The sequence below is a fragment of the Bacillus rossius genome, chromosome 2 (genome assembly GCF_032445375.1).
Source record: "Bacillus rossius redtenbacheri isolate Brsri chromosome 2, Brsri_v3, whole genome shotgun sequence".
Lineage (NCBI taxonomy): Eukaryota > Metazoa > Arthropoda > Insecta > Phasmatodea > Bacillidae > Bacillus > Bacillus rossius.
In genome coordinates this window covers 121,330,065-121,346,067 of record NC_086331.1, presented here as the reverse complement: position 1 = coordinate 121,346,067, position 16,003 = coordinate 121,330,065, and the positions used below count along the sequence as shown (strand labels likewise).

The 16,003-nt window shown below is 34.4% G+C and overlaps 1 protein-coding gene across 1 annotated transcript in view; it reads left to right on the top strand.

The window, feature by feature from the left end:
* LOC134529706 (lysine-specific demethylase 6A) overlaps positions 1-16,003 on the top strand; it is a 235,905-nt gene that overhangs the window by 4,140 nt on the left and 215,762 nt on the right. The window contains exon 2 of the mRNA XM_063364070.1: positions 15,782-15,848. Coding sequence (XP_063220140.1) covers positions 15,782-15,848 — 67 coding nt within the window. The remainder of the gene's footprint in view (positions 1-15,781; positions 15,849-16,003) is intronic.

Genomic DNA, 16,003 nt, shown 5'->3' with positions numbered 1-16,003 from the left:
TATAACTATGACTACCCTGGTATCGAAGCTATGTGTCTAAAAATTAAAACTTAACCTACTAATTTTCTAGCTCAGTAATATCTATTTACACCCAGATATAATTCCTAATTCATATTTTATTTTGAGACTTCAGAAGACAAACTCATCACCTGTCAAGAAGACATATTGATACTTGATGATTTTAACATGTCCAGTTTAGTGTATTTAATAATCATACTGCTAATAACTTGCATATACACATTAAATTCAAGGCTCAAAATGTACTTAATTTTACATCTAGCCTTGGGCTAATTCAGTGCAAGAAAATACAGCGATCCAAAAATCTTTTGGATCTTTGCTTTTCCAATATATCTCAACGTATAGTAACTCATACTGTTGATGTGCTTATCAAAGAAGAATCTATATCATCCTGCTTTAAACTTTAATATCATAATAAACTTCCTCTGCAATAATACTATGAAGCTTTGGAACAACGGAAGAAAGAAGAAAATGAAAATAAAATTTTAAGGAAAGGGACATTCCATGTCAGATCAACACACTTTGAATTAAAATTTTACCTCACCATTTTAGAACTTCTTCAAATTTTGTATAGTGGTAGTATGTACTAAGAATAAGAAAAATATAAAATTTTAATTTTTTATCTCTAACGGTTTCCAAAATACAGCTATGTAAAGTTTTCAAAAAAGCGCTCAAAAACGCTGGACGAGCGTTTTTGAAATTGCTCTAGAAGCTGTTCTAATTAAGCTAGAAAGGTGGGAGTGGTGTCATTTTACTCCATTTTTAATGGGCTTTCTTATGAAATATAACACACCATAGGTTGTCATAAAAATTTTTTTTCTAAACTTAAAATTAAAATTTTGATTTTGAATAAAACAAAAAGTGCGTCCCAAAAAATTTTGAAAAAATTATTAAAAGTAGGTTGTACTTATGGGAAGAATGTTTCAAAATTTCAAAATGGGCATGCAATGGGTTCAATAGGTAAAAAATATTTGAAATGAGAGTTGATTTCTAAAATCAGTACGTTTTATGTAGTGTATGGTAGTATTAATTGTTTGTACATGAACAAATAGGCATTCCATTTACTTACTGAGTACAAATTCACTTGTTACTTGACATTGCCTGAGTTATTTTTAGTGTCTCTTCAGCTGTAAGTGTATAAATCCTTCCAGTAGGAGTTGTAGGATCAACTTTGCAGAGGACGTCCGTTACTGATATCCACAACACTTCAGGCTTCCTTGGATATGAAAATGAAGCTGCCGGTCCAGGAGGGTGTAAAAATGTTACTTTTAATTCATCATCTTCTTCCTTCTTCTCCAAAACATAAGCAACCCACCACTTTTCATCATACACTGCCGTTATGTAGCCATTTACATCACTTATTTGCAATTTATCTGGTGATTTTTGAACAGCTACAGTGTCTTCAGTTTGACTTTCCGAAAAAACTTTAACTCTTAGTTTTGAGGGTTCAGGTATAAAACAGTGGAATTTTTGAGTACCCTTAATAGTAATAGCCTGGTTGAAACGCTCCTCGAGAAACTTTTCAGATTCAATATGATCTTCTTGGGTTGAAAAGGTAAAATGTATTCCATTGATATTTTGTTTTGCCCATTCATAAAGTTGAATGGCTGTCAGGATTTGACTGTCATATGGCTGCTGTAGACTAGCTTTAGCGGCTAGTCTCTTGACCGTGCCACCAATCCCATCACAAGGGCCCTTTCCATGAGCCGTAGCTGAGAAATGCCATTCAGCTTCAACATCAAAATCCTCTTTATGGTAGCACAAGTTTATGAAGTTTTTTTTTGTTTTTATATTGCCCAGCACACCCGTCAGAGTAATAGAAAATCTTCTTTGGTAATGCCTGGAAATGTTTTGTCAAGAATTCAATAAGTTTCTTTTGAAACGTATAAACAGACACGGTATTGTGCTCCAAGCAATCTGATACCACAACAAAACTGACATGTTTGAGTTTGTCTTCACTTTTGTAATAAATTACAAAAGGGTGAAGAGTTACATGTTCATTAGCCCAGTGGTAGCTCTGAGCCTCGTCTTGTACCACAATTGTGTAGTTTTCGGAAAAGTCTAGGTTTATCACAAACTCTGATTCATTTAAATTTTCTTTTTTATCATTGATGAAAGCAGACTGCATTTTAGCAATAAAATCATGTTTTATTAGAGGTGAAAGTTTTTCCAAAAAGAAAGTGATAGTCTTCTGAAGATTTGTTTAAAGTCTCAAGAGTGCAACGATCTACAGACACCCATTGACGAAAGGTGACATTTTCTATCAAATTTTCTTCAAAGGCATCTTCAAGAATTGTTTGTATAGGTGTAACCCCAGGACAATCGGCACATTCACCCATGACACATGTTATTGCTGGTGGATTGCATTGCATTTTGACCATACACTGCTTGTACGACTTCAATTCACCATTAGTTAGAGTTCCTTATCGGGCATTTTCTATAATCAACTTCACATTTTGGTGGATAGTACATACGCACACTGCATGCGTGCCACTTTTGCCTGCTAAAATACATTGTTTTGGTCTTAGTTCAGCAAATTTAGAGAATCCTACTTTAATGTGGGGGGATTTCTCCTTGAACAGAGTATAAGCTTCCTTCAGATTACACAAGATAAGACGTTTTGATATTTTGGTTTTATTTCCATTTGCCTCAACAACTGATACACAATCTTTTATGCCGGGCATTGCTCTGCTGATTTCATCATTTAGATAAAAGGAATGAATAGTATTTACAACATCTTCTGAGAGCGTCTTACCAGGCTTGGGATTGGGAGTCTCTAATATACCTTTCTCTTTTAAAATTTTTTTTGCTTGTCTTACCATATAGTTTGGCGCATTAAATTCCCTCATAATCTTCCTTATCCCCCAACCCTCTGGGAGGCAAGTAAGTATCATTAATTTCTTAACACGATTGTTTGAAACGGAAAATTGATCTTTGAGGTTTTGTAAAACTGATTGGTCAAGATCGTCCTCTTGACTGGACGATGATGGATCTGCTGCTACAAAAAGTTTTCGTTTCATTGCAGAGTGAATTTTTCTTGCTTTGGTTGTTGCATACTGCTTGGATTGGATTTTCCTTTTGTCAATAGGAGACTCTTCTAGCTCCAAAAGAGAAGTATTCATTTGATCTACTATTATTTTCGAAATAGAAAAGTTAGGGTCCCTGTCTGAATCCGAACTGGACATTTCATCATTCAATGCCACTAAGCAAGGCTTAGCTGAAGGGCCAGGTTGATTGGCATTTAAGTTTGTCTTCAAAGCTGTAATTTCTTTCCTACATTTATTGCAAATTTTAGCTTCCTTTGGAATTTCAGGATATAAACTGCACATCCATGATGTGACATTTCTTAATGTCTTTTTATCCCTGACTGTATGATTTTCTTTTTTTAAGGGATTAAAACATTGTAATCTAATAAACACAACTTTTTTCTCCATTTTTTAAAGTCTAAAATTTAAAATTGATTAAAACCGTTTTGCAATTTACAAGTTTCAACAAAAAATTGTCTTTAAATAATAATTAATTGAATAAAAATATTGACATGTATAATGTACATTACATAACTGTATTATCATTAGTACTCACTACTGTCACACATTACTAGTAGTTACACTCACTAATACTTTATCACATCACTGTTCTCAGCATAACTACTGATTCTACTGACAAGAGCACCAGACTCAGACGAACTGCTATGTGAGCTATTCTTGTGAGGTGCAGGTCTCAACTTGTCAGCAAAGCTTGCCCCCTCCCCCCTCAGGCCCTCTCCTTCCTGCCTGCTGGAGCAGATTGATTACAGTCTGAATGTTAGTCTTAAAACTTTCTAGCTTATTCTTTACTGTTTTTTAAAAATTACTTGAATGATACCTACATATTTTAAAATCCACTTATATAAAGACATTAACTAATAAACAGTCACCTCAATAATAAATTAATATCAATACGAACTTTCCCGAAGGTACACGATGTTGTTGTCGGGATAAATACGACCATACTGGACCATACCATCATGGCGACCCTCGATTATCGCTACATTGCCGCGTAAACAAAGTTTATTAATTTTTAAACTAATTCTAGTTTCCAGTTTACAGTTTTCATGTAGTTATTTTTCAAGAAGAGACTCTGCAAACTGTGCGAAGTGAAAGAAAACTTCTGAAACGTTTTATTATAACCATAACCATAGCCATAACTACCAACACCTATGTTTGTGTAGATTTATTATAGATAGTAAAATTATTAGCATTACTGATGTTGGTAAAATAGAACATAGTAAAATATCTTTACCAAATTAAAATTCCCAAAATATCACCTTTTTGCAGATAATATTTAACCATGAAGCCATAATCTGCCCATTTTGAAATTTTAACTTATGCTTACCATTAATATAGCCTACTTGTAGGAATTTTTTCAAAATTTTTTGGGACGCACTTTTTGATATATTCAAAATCAAAATTTTGATTTTGAGTTTAGAAAAAAAACTTTATTAAAACCTATGGTGTGTTATATGTCAAAAGAAAGCCCATAAAAAATGGAGTAAAATGACACCACTCCCACCTTTCTAGCTTAATTAGAACAGGTTCTAGAACAATTTGAAAAACGCTCGTCCAGCATTTTTGGGCGCTTTTTTGAAAACTTTACATAGCTGTATTTTGGAAACCGTTTGAGATAAAAAATTAAAATTAAATATTTTTCTTATTTTTAGTACCTACTACCACTATACAAAATTTGAGGAGATTCCAAAGTGGTCATGTAAAATGGGTGTGTTGATTTGACATGGAATGACCCGAAAGAAAAAGGATCAGCAGAAATGGTTCAAGCATTGCAAGTGAAGAAACAAAAATTTTTAGAAGAGGCTCAGAAGGAAGACCAATTATTAGAAGATGAAATCCTTTCAATTGTAAAGCAGTAGCTTTAAAATGTTTTGAATTATTTCATTGACCTACTTATCACAAATTTTTATTTTTATTGTTGTACTAACTGCCCGACTCGGCTTCGCACGGCTATACTAATTAAAAAAAATTAAGCCACATCTCCCATTTACAGTAATGGTAAATAAAACAAAATTCAGTGAAAATTTATTACAATGTTGTATAATGTACCGGAGAGAAAATGAATAGCACCGATGGTTTCCCGACTCGTGCACGCAACGTACAACTGATGTACCTGTACTTCGCTACGGCAGTCTACAAGCAGATCACTCTTGCGCCGCTCATTATACATACCCCTCCTCGTGGGTACGCCACTGCCGCGCGATGCCCGTTGCCGTGGAGACGCAGAAGGCATGAACAATGCAAAATCCTGTTCTCATGCAGACAAAGTACCCACTGTTGCCTGGTTTTAACCACCCATGGGATATAATTTTTGGAAAATGTCATCCTGCGTAACATAAGGAACATTACTGTGAAGTTTCAAGTCTGTAAAATATATATACTTGAAAAAAAAGGCAATAAAAAAACAAATTAAATACAGAGAGAGGGAAAAAAAACAATAGTTTAGGTTTGCGATTCAAAGTGATAAAAACTATTTAAATACTAATTGAACTCTTATGAGGGTACTGATTGCTTCGTTGTTAATATCACACGGGTGTTTTTTACTTGTATGGGAAAATTAAGAATGATAAGGTATCTAGTGCGTGACATTAATGTTAATAGGCAATAGGAAATAAACTTCTAGCGCCTGCGGCATTGTCAACACACACTTCATACGTGTACTGCATGTTGTATCTAACCCCCTCCAATGCATTTGATTCTAAATTGGACTTTTAGTAAGGATCCCTAATGTTATTGATAGTATAATATAGCCTATAGCCTTCCTCGATAAATGTACTATCCAACACTGAAAGAATTTTTCAAATTGGACCAGTGTTTTCTGAGATTAGCGCGTTCAAACAAACAAACTCTTCAGCTTTATAATATTAGTATAGATAGGGTCGCGTGAATAGACTTGTTATCAGCATTTTGAAATGTCAGAAATGCTGTATATTCTACTATAAACATCTTTGTCAAAGAAACCATGTATTGTTGACCAAAATTTAAGTCTATAGAAAATATCCTACTCTTATGCTTCTCTCCTAACAATGTAAAATGTATTACCTGAAAGGACATTAACCTATAGTTTTCATTAATAATTAGAGTGCCAAAATGTTTTATTGAATTTGCCTAAATGATCATAGATTCTATTACTAATCAACATCATTACTTTTCATAAATCCCAATAACATTGTACACCAGTGTGGCATTCTTAATTCAATACAAATAAATCATTCAACTGATACTATTACCTTTAATGTGATATCAGAACTAAAATAAGTTTGATTCTTACTGTTGTTCATAAGACAAACTTAATTAAGAATGAACAATCAGAATCCAAAATTATTATATTTATATGAAGCTGACCTTAACAGTTCAATATTGACATTTAACTACGAATATCAAGCCTTTTTTACAACTATAACTTGGTACTTTGAGAGGTATCCTCTGGGAATAATAATACACAAGTTTAACTTAACTCAAAATTTTACGATAAGTTAACATTTAAATCCACTCTTAGTTACTAGTAAATTCAATAAATATTTTACCTACTTCGATATTAACAGTACGAATCATATGTAATTTTGAGTTTATAAAAAATTTATGGGTGACACAATTCTCAATTTATATGGTTATCACAAAATCTAACCAATTAAGTGAATGATACAAATTAGGAACTACAAGAGATTAACTATTTCCAGCGATGTAACAAACAACCTAAATAATACTGTTTTACTTGCTTTTATTTACGAAAACAATTTGTATTCAATACTGGTCCCACTCCTGTAAGTGCTTAGGATGGCATCTTGGAACAGTGGGCGTTCCTTGACTGAAACTGGCACTCCTGGTTATCATATTCTGGACCTGGTACACCAATCAACACTGCAGAACAGGATCTGTGGTGTGGCTAGCAGTAGACATCTCTCCTTCCTTCTGTGACATGGCGTCCTCTCGTACCGATGTGTGCTGTTGACACGAAGTTGGACAGTTTAATCTCCACAAATTCTTTTCTTGTATCGTAGCATCGTACACTTGGTTTGAAATTAATATGACTAAGATTCAAATATCTTGTTTAAAGTTTTCGGCGTTATTCTATCCAGCAGAAACTTCACATATTGAATGTTTCATGACAAATTAACTTTCTAGCATCATTTCGATTTTAGTGCTTAATTATGCAGATACACTCGTTTATAAGCGTTTTTGGTGTCTATATACATACCGCACCCCTCGTCACTGTCTCTGACCAACCAGCCCTTCTTCCAGCTTTGAACTCTGTTCCTTGTAACTGTTTTGCTCTCACTTAGTCCTCCAATTTGCTTCCACCTCACTTGCTCAACGAGTAACCACTTAGGTACAGTCATTGGTGATTGGCAAAATACATACCTGGGTACTCTGCTCACCGAATACTCTTGGATACCGAGTAGTGAGTTTTCAGTAATTTACTCACACAGTGAGTTACCTTCTTACTGGTCTTCGAAGTTTGCCGTCAGCTGCTTCCTCGGGTTATTGGCCAAGTCCATCCTTATCCATCTTACCCATATTGATTCATCTCTGCACTGGTAGAGTTCGGTGGTCTCTGGCAGCTTGACGTCTTCTATTTGGGCGGTGGTCAAGGCAGCGACAGCGTAGTGGTGTTCCGGCAGCCTAACATTCTCTGGTGATGAGAGTGGAAGTACTCTGCTTGAAGGAGTCCTGAAGGTAGTCTATATATAGTCCCTCAGCTCCAACAAATCTTGCTGACCAGAACCGCCTGAAACAGTCTTTCATAGTCTTGACTAGCCTGCTCTGTTCTGGCCACGTGTGATGTGATGACGAATTGTAGACTTGCCACGTATGATGATGTGGAACAAGTCAAAGTGGTTAACCCCATAAGAAAAGACTCTGCAGGCAACTTTACGAACACAGAAGTATGACGGTTGGTCTATCACCAGGTGGGGTAGGAAGAAAGTTACAGGTGACAGTTTATAACTGTAACACATTGAAAGGTAAAATATGTTTTCCCACTGAGCCAGTCTTTAGATAGGAAAATTATGTTACACTGCATTGTGACAGTGAAATTTTTTTCTTAAGTAAAGCATGGTGGTTTGTTCAAGATGAGTTAGTTTATTACGTACATTTTCTTACCATAAATTTTTAATGTGCTATGTATAACATATCTAAATAAAGTTTTTGAACTTTTGATGAATACATGCAGATTATGTGATTAGATATATATATAATGCCCTACATCCTTCCTTGATTAAGTCAGTAATATAATTCTTTGTGAACAATGATGATGTGAAGGTTTTGTATGATGAAACTTATACTATATCTTTCACATTGTACGTTTAAGCATTTTTTAAAAGTAAATTAGTTTTATTTCATACTATTTATTTTTCCCATGTGTCATTTGAAGTTACATTTATGAATAAGTAGAATGCAAAGTGATCTTGATTATATAATTATTTCGAAGTGGGAAGTAGCACATTATATCACAAATACATTTTTTATTTTCTTTTGCATGGAGGTTGAAAATTGAGGGCCAACATTATGAATTCATAAGTTGAATTCAAACATTTTTTGGTCATCCTATGATATATTCAACTGATATTGGGATTAAGCTGGTTTGATGTCCATGTCTTGTATTGAAGGGATAAGTTTTATCTAAAATGTAATTAAAAAACAAAGTGGTTGGTGGTACTGACTAGTTTTTAACTAGTTGGTCCTCGTTTTAAATTCACACATTATTTCTGCCTGTTAAACAGGTCCTCGCAATATATGATAAACAGCAAATGTGAGTATACAAAACATTGTGTAAGACGGTCCTTTGTATTGCTTTGAATGACAATACTCTCTCCTCATTGGTGTAACAACTGCTCAGATTACCAAATTTGTAACCTAACCATGCTCTGGTTACCAAACGACTGCTGATTAATAGTGAAAATAAATATTTATTATAGTTAGGTATTAATACTTATAAAAGGTTTGATGTAAAACGTGCTAGTCTAAAGCAGTAGTAGAAATGATTTAACACTTTGAGTGCTATGGACGTAATTTTACGTACTTCGATTTCTTTTGAGAAATGCGACGGATGTACTGACCTAAAAATACTTTCCTTTGGCTAGTCGTAGTATTACGTCCGCCGTTTTACCAGTAATAGTTCTTTGTTCATTTTAGTTTTGAATTCCACCGCTAGATCGCATAGGAATTGAAAATGTGGGCCGATAGAATCGATTGTTTTGCTTCAGCCAACCTGAACGCCTTGATATGAAAGACCACTGGAGCACTACACCAGCGGTTTCCTGCAACTTTTGCCCTAATTTGATGTCAAGGGATTGATTTTTATCACTGTTAGCAAATTTTAATTTGAATGACAATGAGCACATGCAACAGAAAAGCGAACCTGGGTTTTGACCTTTCGCACAAATTGCGCCCACTCCTCGAACTGTTGCGTCAGAAATGTAGAACATCATTTCAAGTTGCAGAAGACATTACAATAGATGAAGGAATGTGTGCCTACAGAGGCAGACTGTACTTCAAACAATACATGCCACAAAAACCCAGTCATTATGGGATATAGGTGTACATGCTATCCGACTCAAAGACAGGGTATGTTTGGAACTACAATGTGTTTTGTGGCAAAGACAATGTAGTTACTGGTGACTTGATGTAAGTTTTTGGACATACGCCATTGCTAAGAACTTTTTCTGTTGAAGAAAAACTAATAAATAAAATAAATAAATAAAAATAAAAATACTCAAAAAAAATATACAAAAAACACACAAAATTAAGCAAACAATTGCTGTTGTCAACAAGGATATGAACACCACAAAATATTCCGAAACAGGAATATGGTCAGCAAACAAAGAAAAAACAAAGAAAAATGTACTAAGAGAACGAAAATATCCCCACAAATGATGACAACACAAAAATATTGAAACCCAAAATAATTCAGCACAACAGTTGAAGCGAGACAAAAAACATGACAAAACGAAAAAACAAACAAATACAATAGTTTTACCTAAACAGAAACAAGCGACGTTTCGGGAACTGCTATCTGCTCCCGTCCTCAGGCAGAGACGCACATGGCACGGAAACACAGGTGCGACTGAAAAAAGTTCTTAGCAATGGCGTATGTCCAAAAACTTACATCAAGTCATGCACTCCCATTGCACAAATCTTTTAAAGATAACGTAGTTACTGGTGTTGTCATGCGACTACTGGATGACTTGGCAGGAAAAGGTCACACTCTATTTACTGACCGGTATTACACAAGCCCTTCCCTAGCTGTGCAGCTAGAAAAAGTACAGACAGGACTGGTCGGAACTGTTCAAAAAAACCGGCTTGGTATGCCTCGTACACTTCGTACTCCAACTTAACAAAGAGGGGAGCAAATTTTTCGTAGGAAAGGAAACTTGATGGTGCTTTATTGGAAAGATAAAAGGGATGTGTACATGCTCACCACACGACTTGAGGTTAAGAGGATAAAATATAATGACAGGAGGGGAAATGAGAAAATAAAACCTGCTGCTGTTGTCAGTTACAATGCTAAGAAGTTTGGTGTTAACCTTTTTAGATCAGCGCATGTCGTATGGAGCTTTCAACCACAGATCTGTGAAATGGCAGTGTAGTATGTGCAAACTTGCAATGTGTATTGAACCTTGTTTTTCTCTGTACCATTCAAGATAAAACTATACATCATAATGTACTAATATAATACAATTCTGTAGGTGACTAAAGAAATATTTTGAACTGGATAACAGTGAAATTCAATAGACACATTGTGAATACAGTGAAAATTATTACTGTAATTTATTTTTTATATTTTCTAAAAAAAGGTTATATTCAGACATGTCTCTAAAAGAAAACATTCAATATGTGTACCCATATATATATATATATATATATATATATATATATATATATATATATATATATATATATATATATATATATATATATATATATATAGTTTTGTAGAAGAAGTTACAAACTTTCAAAAAATGTTTAGTGCCCAATTATTATTAAAATAATTTTTCATTAAAAAATTACAAAAAAAAAACTTAAAATGGCCAGTTTTCTAGAAGGGAATCCATCATTAAGCCCAGCACTCAAAGTGTTAAATAAATAGACAAACAACATTAAAAATTTTGAAAAGGTAATCTAAATGGTTATAAATAGTTGTTAAGATTTAAATATTTGTTAGGTATTGAAAACCTAGAGTGCACCTGGACATAGCCTACATGCTAATGATGTTACAATTTACTTTATTTTTTTATAAATTATAGAATAAAAAAATTTTGTTCTTAAATAAAGATATCAGTCATTGGGTCTATAACCTATATAAGTAGATAATAAACCTGCAGGAACAAAATAAAAATCATCGTTAAAAAAATGAGATAATCTTTTATAGGCATTAATTGACAAAATGGTTGGACAGACTATTTTTAATAGTTTATTAATGAAAGAACAAACATAATTGAAGACAAAAAATTTCAGTGACAGTATGTAGACAGAAACCTCGTGTACAGCTGCCTGTGCAGAACCATATTCCTCGGGCTGACAAGGACGTAGATTCAAGGATACATGATTTAATATGCAGAAGCAAAGTTGAAAAAAAAATCCAAAACTGGAAAATCACTCAATACTTGAACTTCCTGCAACATAAGGTTGCAGATGCACAAATCATCGGAAAAAAAAGTAATACAAAAGGCCAAGAAAAAATAGATGATTCTCTTTCTCTCCCCCCCCCCCCCCCCCTCCTTCACCTTCTCTCTCACGACTTTCCGAAAACGGAGGACAAAGAAAATTTACAGACATATAGTTCATTTGAAGCACCAAATAAATTCACAGTGAGTGATAGACAATGACTCACAAAAAAATCCAAACTACAGAAGTGAAAAACACAAGGAGGCCCAACCATCACTGACCGGAGCCATCTTGAAGAACTCCTTGGACAACGGATAAAGTGTGTAATTACTAATGAAACAATTGAGCTTCAGAACAAGGTTGTGTGGGCGGTACCAAAAAATGCTTGGGGTAAAAAAAAGGGTCTGCAGGACAGATTTTTTACAGGAAATCATGTGAAGAAGTGAGGTCAAACAGAAAGAAACTACTGGCAATCACGTAGGCAGCACAACGGGATGCTGTGGACAGGTGGGCGTTACCCCAAGAGAAAAAAAAAAGTGGCGAGGCTAGCACAGAAAATCTGGCGAAGAAAAGAATGCTCGTACTGTAACCATAATAAACTAGATTTGAGCCATTAAAAATATATATATATATATATATATATATTTCAAAATGGTATATTATTATAGTAAATAAAGTAAAATCAGAGAAAAATGAAATTAAGTTAAAAATGCTTTCGAAATTTAGCAAAAGTTATGATTAAACTTAAAATTAATATTCCTGCTGAAAATTTAACAGCACTTTGGCTTTTGTGGCTGGTCCTCATTTTAGATTCACTTTTTTCATTTCCTGTATACCAGGTCCAATATATGTTAAACTTCAAATGTGAGTAAACACAGGAATGTTTAAGAGGGTCCTCTTATTGTTTTAAATTTGAAATACCCTCTTCTCATTGGGTACTAAGGCCGGTCCTCATTTTATATTAATGTTTTTTTTATTGCCTATGTAACTGGTCCCCCCAATATATGTTAAACATCAAATGTGAGTTAACACAGCAATTGGCCAATAAGGTTAGTCCTCGCATGGTTTCTGGATGTGTGTGTAATTGGTCCTCTCATATAATGTTAAAATATGTACAATGTGAATGAACAAATCACTGTGTAAGATGATCCTCACACTATTTTAAATTACAATTACTCTCTTCTCATTGGCTTCTGAAACCATTCATCTGTTTACATTCACACGTCCTCAAGGTTTCTGTGTAATTGGTCCTCTGAATGTGTGGTGCAATGCAAGTGTGTGTGAGGATAGTTCTTTGTCATATGGTCCCAGTATTAAACTATCCAAGTTGATGCATTGTGTGTGAATGTCAACAAGGACACTGCCTGGCGGAGAATTCCGTCATTCGTCATTCGTCATTCGAAATGAGGACTACCACCAAAAATGGATTTCTATGCATTAGTGTATACTTAAGAGGCTGTAGAATGCGAAAATAAGCATATTTCACTGCGAGGACCAGTGCCCGGTCCTCACAGTGCCATTGAAAAACCATGAGCTGGTCCGTGTATCATACCTTGGGCAACCCATAGACACACATACACACATATACATACATATTCACCTACTCACATATACACATACAAACATACACAAACATATGCACATACATACACACACATAAATGCATACCTAAACAGATACACACAGTGACATAACATAGACACCTAAATGTATATACAGTGGAATCCGTTTATAATGACATCGAAGGGAATTGACAAACACGTCATAATAAGCGGACGTCATACAAAGCATTTTGTGAAAATAAAAAAAAACTTTTTTTTAGGTGAATACTTATGTATTTTAATAGAGAAACTTAGCATATAAACACGTGTACAAACATGATGCATATATGTACATATTTTCCATTTTTAAATTAAGAAATTTGTAATTTTTGTCTGCTTTTTTTTTTTTTTTATTTTATTGTAATAACAGTCTCTAATACTATTGTGTATAGAAGACATAGCCATGGTCAAATTATTATCATTTTCAATATTGCTATGAACAAATCGTGATAATAATTCTGCAGCCTTTAATGCCTCTTCTGCGGTAGGTAATGGTGCTTCCTCGACTTCCTCTTCTCTTTCCCCATCACTTTTGAGGTGTTCCCTAGCATTAATGTTCTGTACGATATTTTCATCGGTGGGTTCTTCGGATGTGAGAAGAGGACTATCGATGTCAACATAATCGTCCCACATTTCCGGTGCTGCTGAAGAATCTGAATTTAGGTTTTGTGACCACAAATATAAAGGGACATCATCTTCATAAAATTAATGTTTTGCTGTTTGAACAGGTAAACCGTTGTGGTTTCCAATGAATCCAGCATGTTTGAAACAGTTGTGAATGGTACTTGTGACATTTTATTCCAGGCATCATTAACCATCAGAATTGCATCTAGCACCGTTATTTTCGTAGAAGAGTTGTTTTCATTAGCATCAAGACAATTAATCATTTTGAGCACAAGGTTTTTTCTAAAATTAGTTTTGAGTAATCATATTATTCCCTGATCCATTGGCTGTAGTACTGATGTTGTATTCGGCGGAAGGAAAGCAAGTGTTATAGAATTTAAATCAGTAACTTTTGGATGCGCCGGGCAATTATCAACCAGCAATAAAATATTTTTCTTCTTCTTCTTCACGAAATCACGATCCCAATTTCGAAGCCATTTTTCAAAAAACACTGACGTCATCCAAGCTCTATGATTGTTAGCATAATCGACAGGTAACGATTTGACACTACTAAAATATCTTGGTTTTTGTGACTTTCCAATAACGAGTAATTTCTTTTTCTCTGTGCCACTCATATTTGCTGCTACCATGACAGTTATTCTGTCTTTCGACAACTTGCCTCCACTACAATTCTCACCTTTAAATTTCAAAGTTTTGTCCGGCATTAATTTGTAAAACAGTCCAGTTTCATCAGCATTAAAAATCTCATCATCAGAAAATTGTCTTCGTAGATTCGGCCACACAGACGTCAACCAGTTTGTTGTTGAATTTTGATCAACAGACGAAGATTCACCGACAATTTTTCCCGCCACAATGTTATGTCGAACTTTAAAACGACTGATCCAGCTTGCAGAACAATTGAAGTCAAGAATACCAAAACGCGTGGCAAAAATATTTGCCTTTTCCTGTAGTATAGGGCCGCTGACAGGTATTCCCTTGTTTCTCGTGATTTTAAACCACTGAGTTAATGCTTGACCAACATTTTCTTGTCGCGATTTTCGAAGCCTCTTCGGTTTGAAAACATTTCAATTGAACAATTGCTTAATCCGGTTCTTGTTTTTGAAAATCACTGAGATTGTTGAATGACCCACGCCAAATTCCTTTGCGAGAGAAGAGTTTGATTCTCCATTTTCTAATCTGCATATAATTGCACCTTTCTCCTCAATCGTAAATGCTTTACGGCGTTGAGATGACATTTTTTCCACAGGATATCACAAACAACAATGCATGACCTTCAAGTGTCAATTACTCACTGAGGTTCAAAACAAAAATGAGCCACGTGCCTCGTCTTCGGGAATTAACGAACATTGCCGAAGGTGTAAAGAATCATGTCGGTCATTATAACCGGACATAATTTATTAAAAATGGGTCACAATAAGCGACATGTCACTGTAAACAAAGTCATTATATCCAACTTATTTACAAAGAATTTTATATGAAAACCAAATTTTGTTGTGTTATTACGTCATAATAGGCGGTTCATCAATATAGGCGGAGTCATTATAAACGGATTCTACTGTACATACCTACACACATACAAGTAGCCAGGAAATGCTAATCAATATACAGAGTCATTCTTAGTTTATTTTAAAAAATTGAAGTTTCTAACAGTTGGAACATATTTTTTTATGTTTGTAGATTGTCTTAAGTCTATGTGTTATATGACTTTAATTTAGCCTTAATCCTAAACATTGATAGTGTTTTTATTGTAATAAGGATATGTGCATGTTTCCTATTATGTATAAGATTTAATCAAGAAGTAATTTTTACATTCCTTTTTCACATAATATTAGATCTTTAGAAAAGTATTATGACCTTATCACATTGCATTTCTTACTGTTTCAGTCGGCAATTTGGATTTTTAAAACTCAACAAGCCAGAACAGACCAAAAAGAAAGAATTGGTTTTAAAGGTATGTTGTACATTATAGTTTTATCTATAATACTCTTGCTAATGTTTGCTCTGATCCAAATATTTGGTTGATCTACATGCATGTGTGTGTGTTAGTGGTAGTGTGGTAGTGTGTTAGTGTGGGTGTGTGCATGTGCATGTGTGTGTATAAAAGCA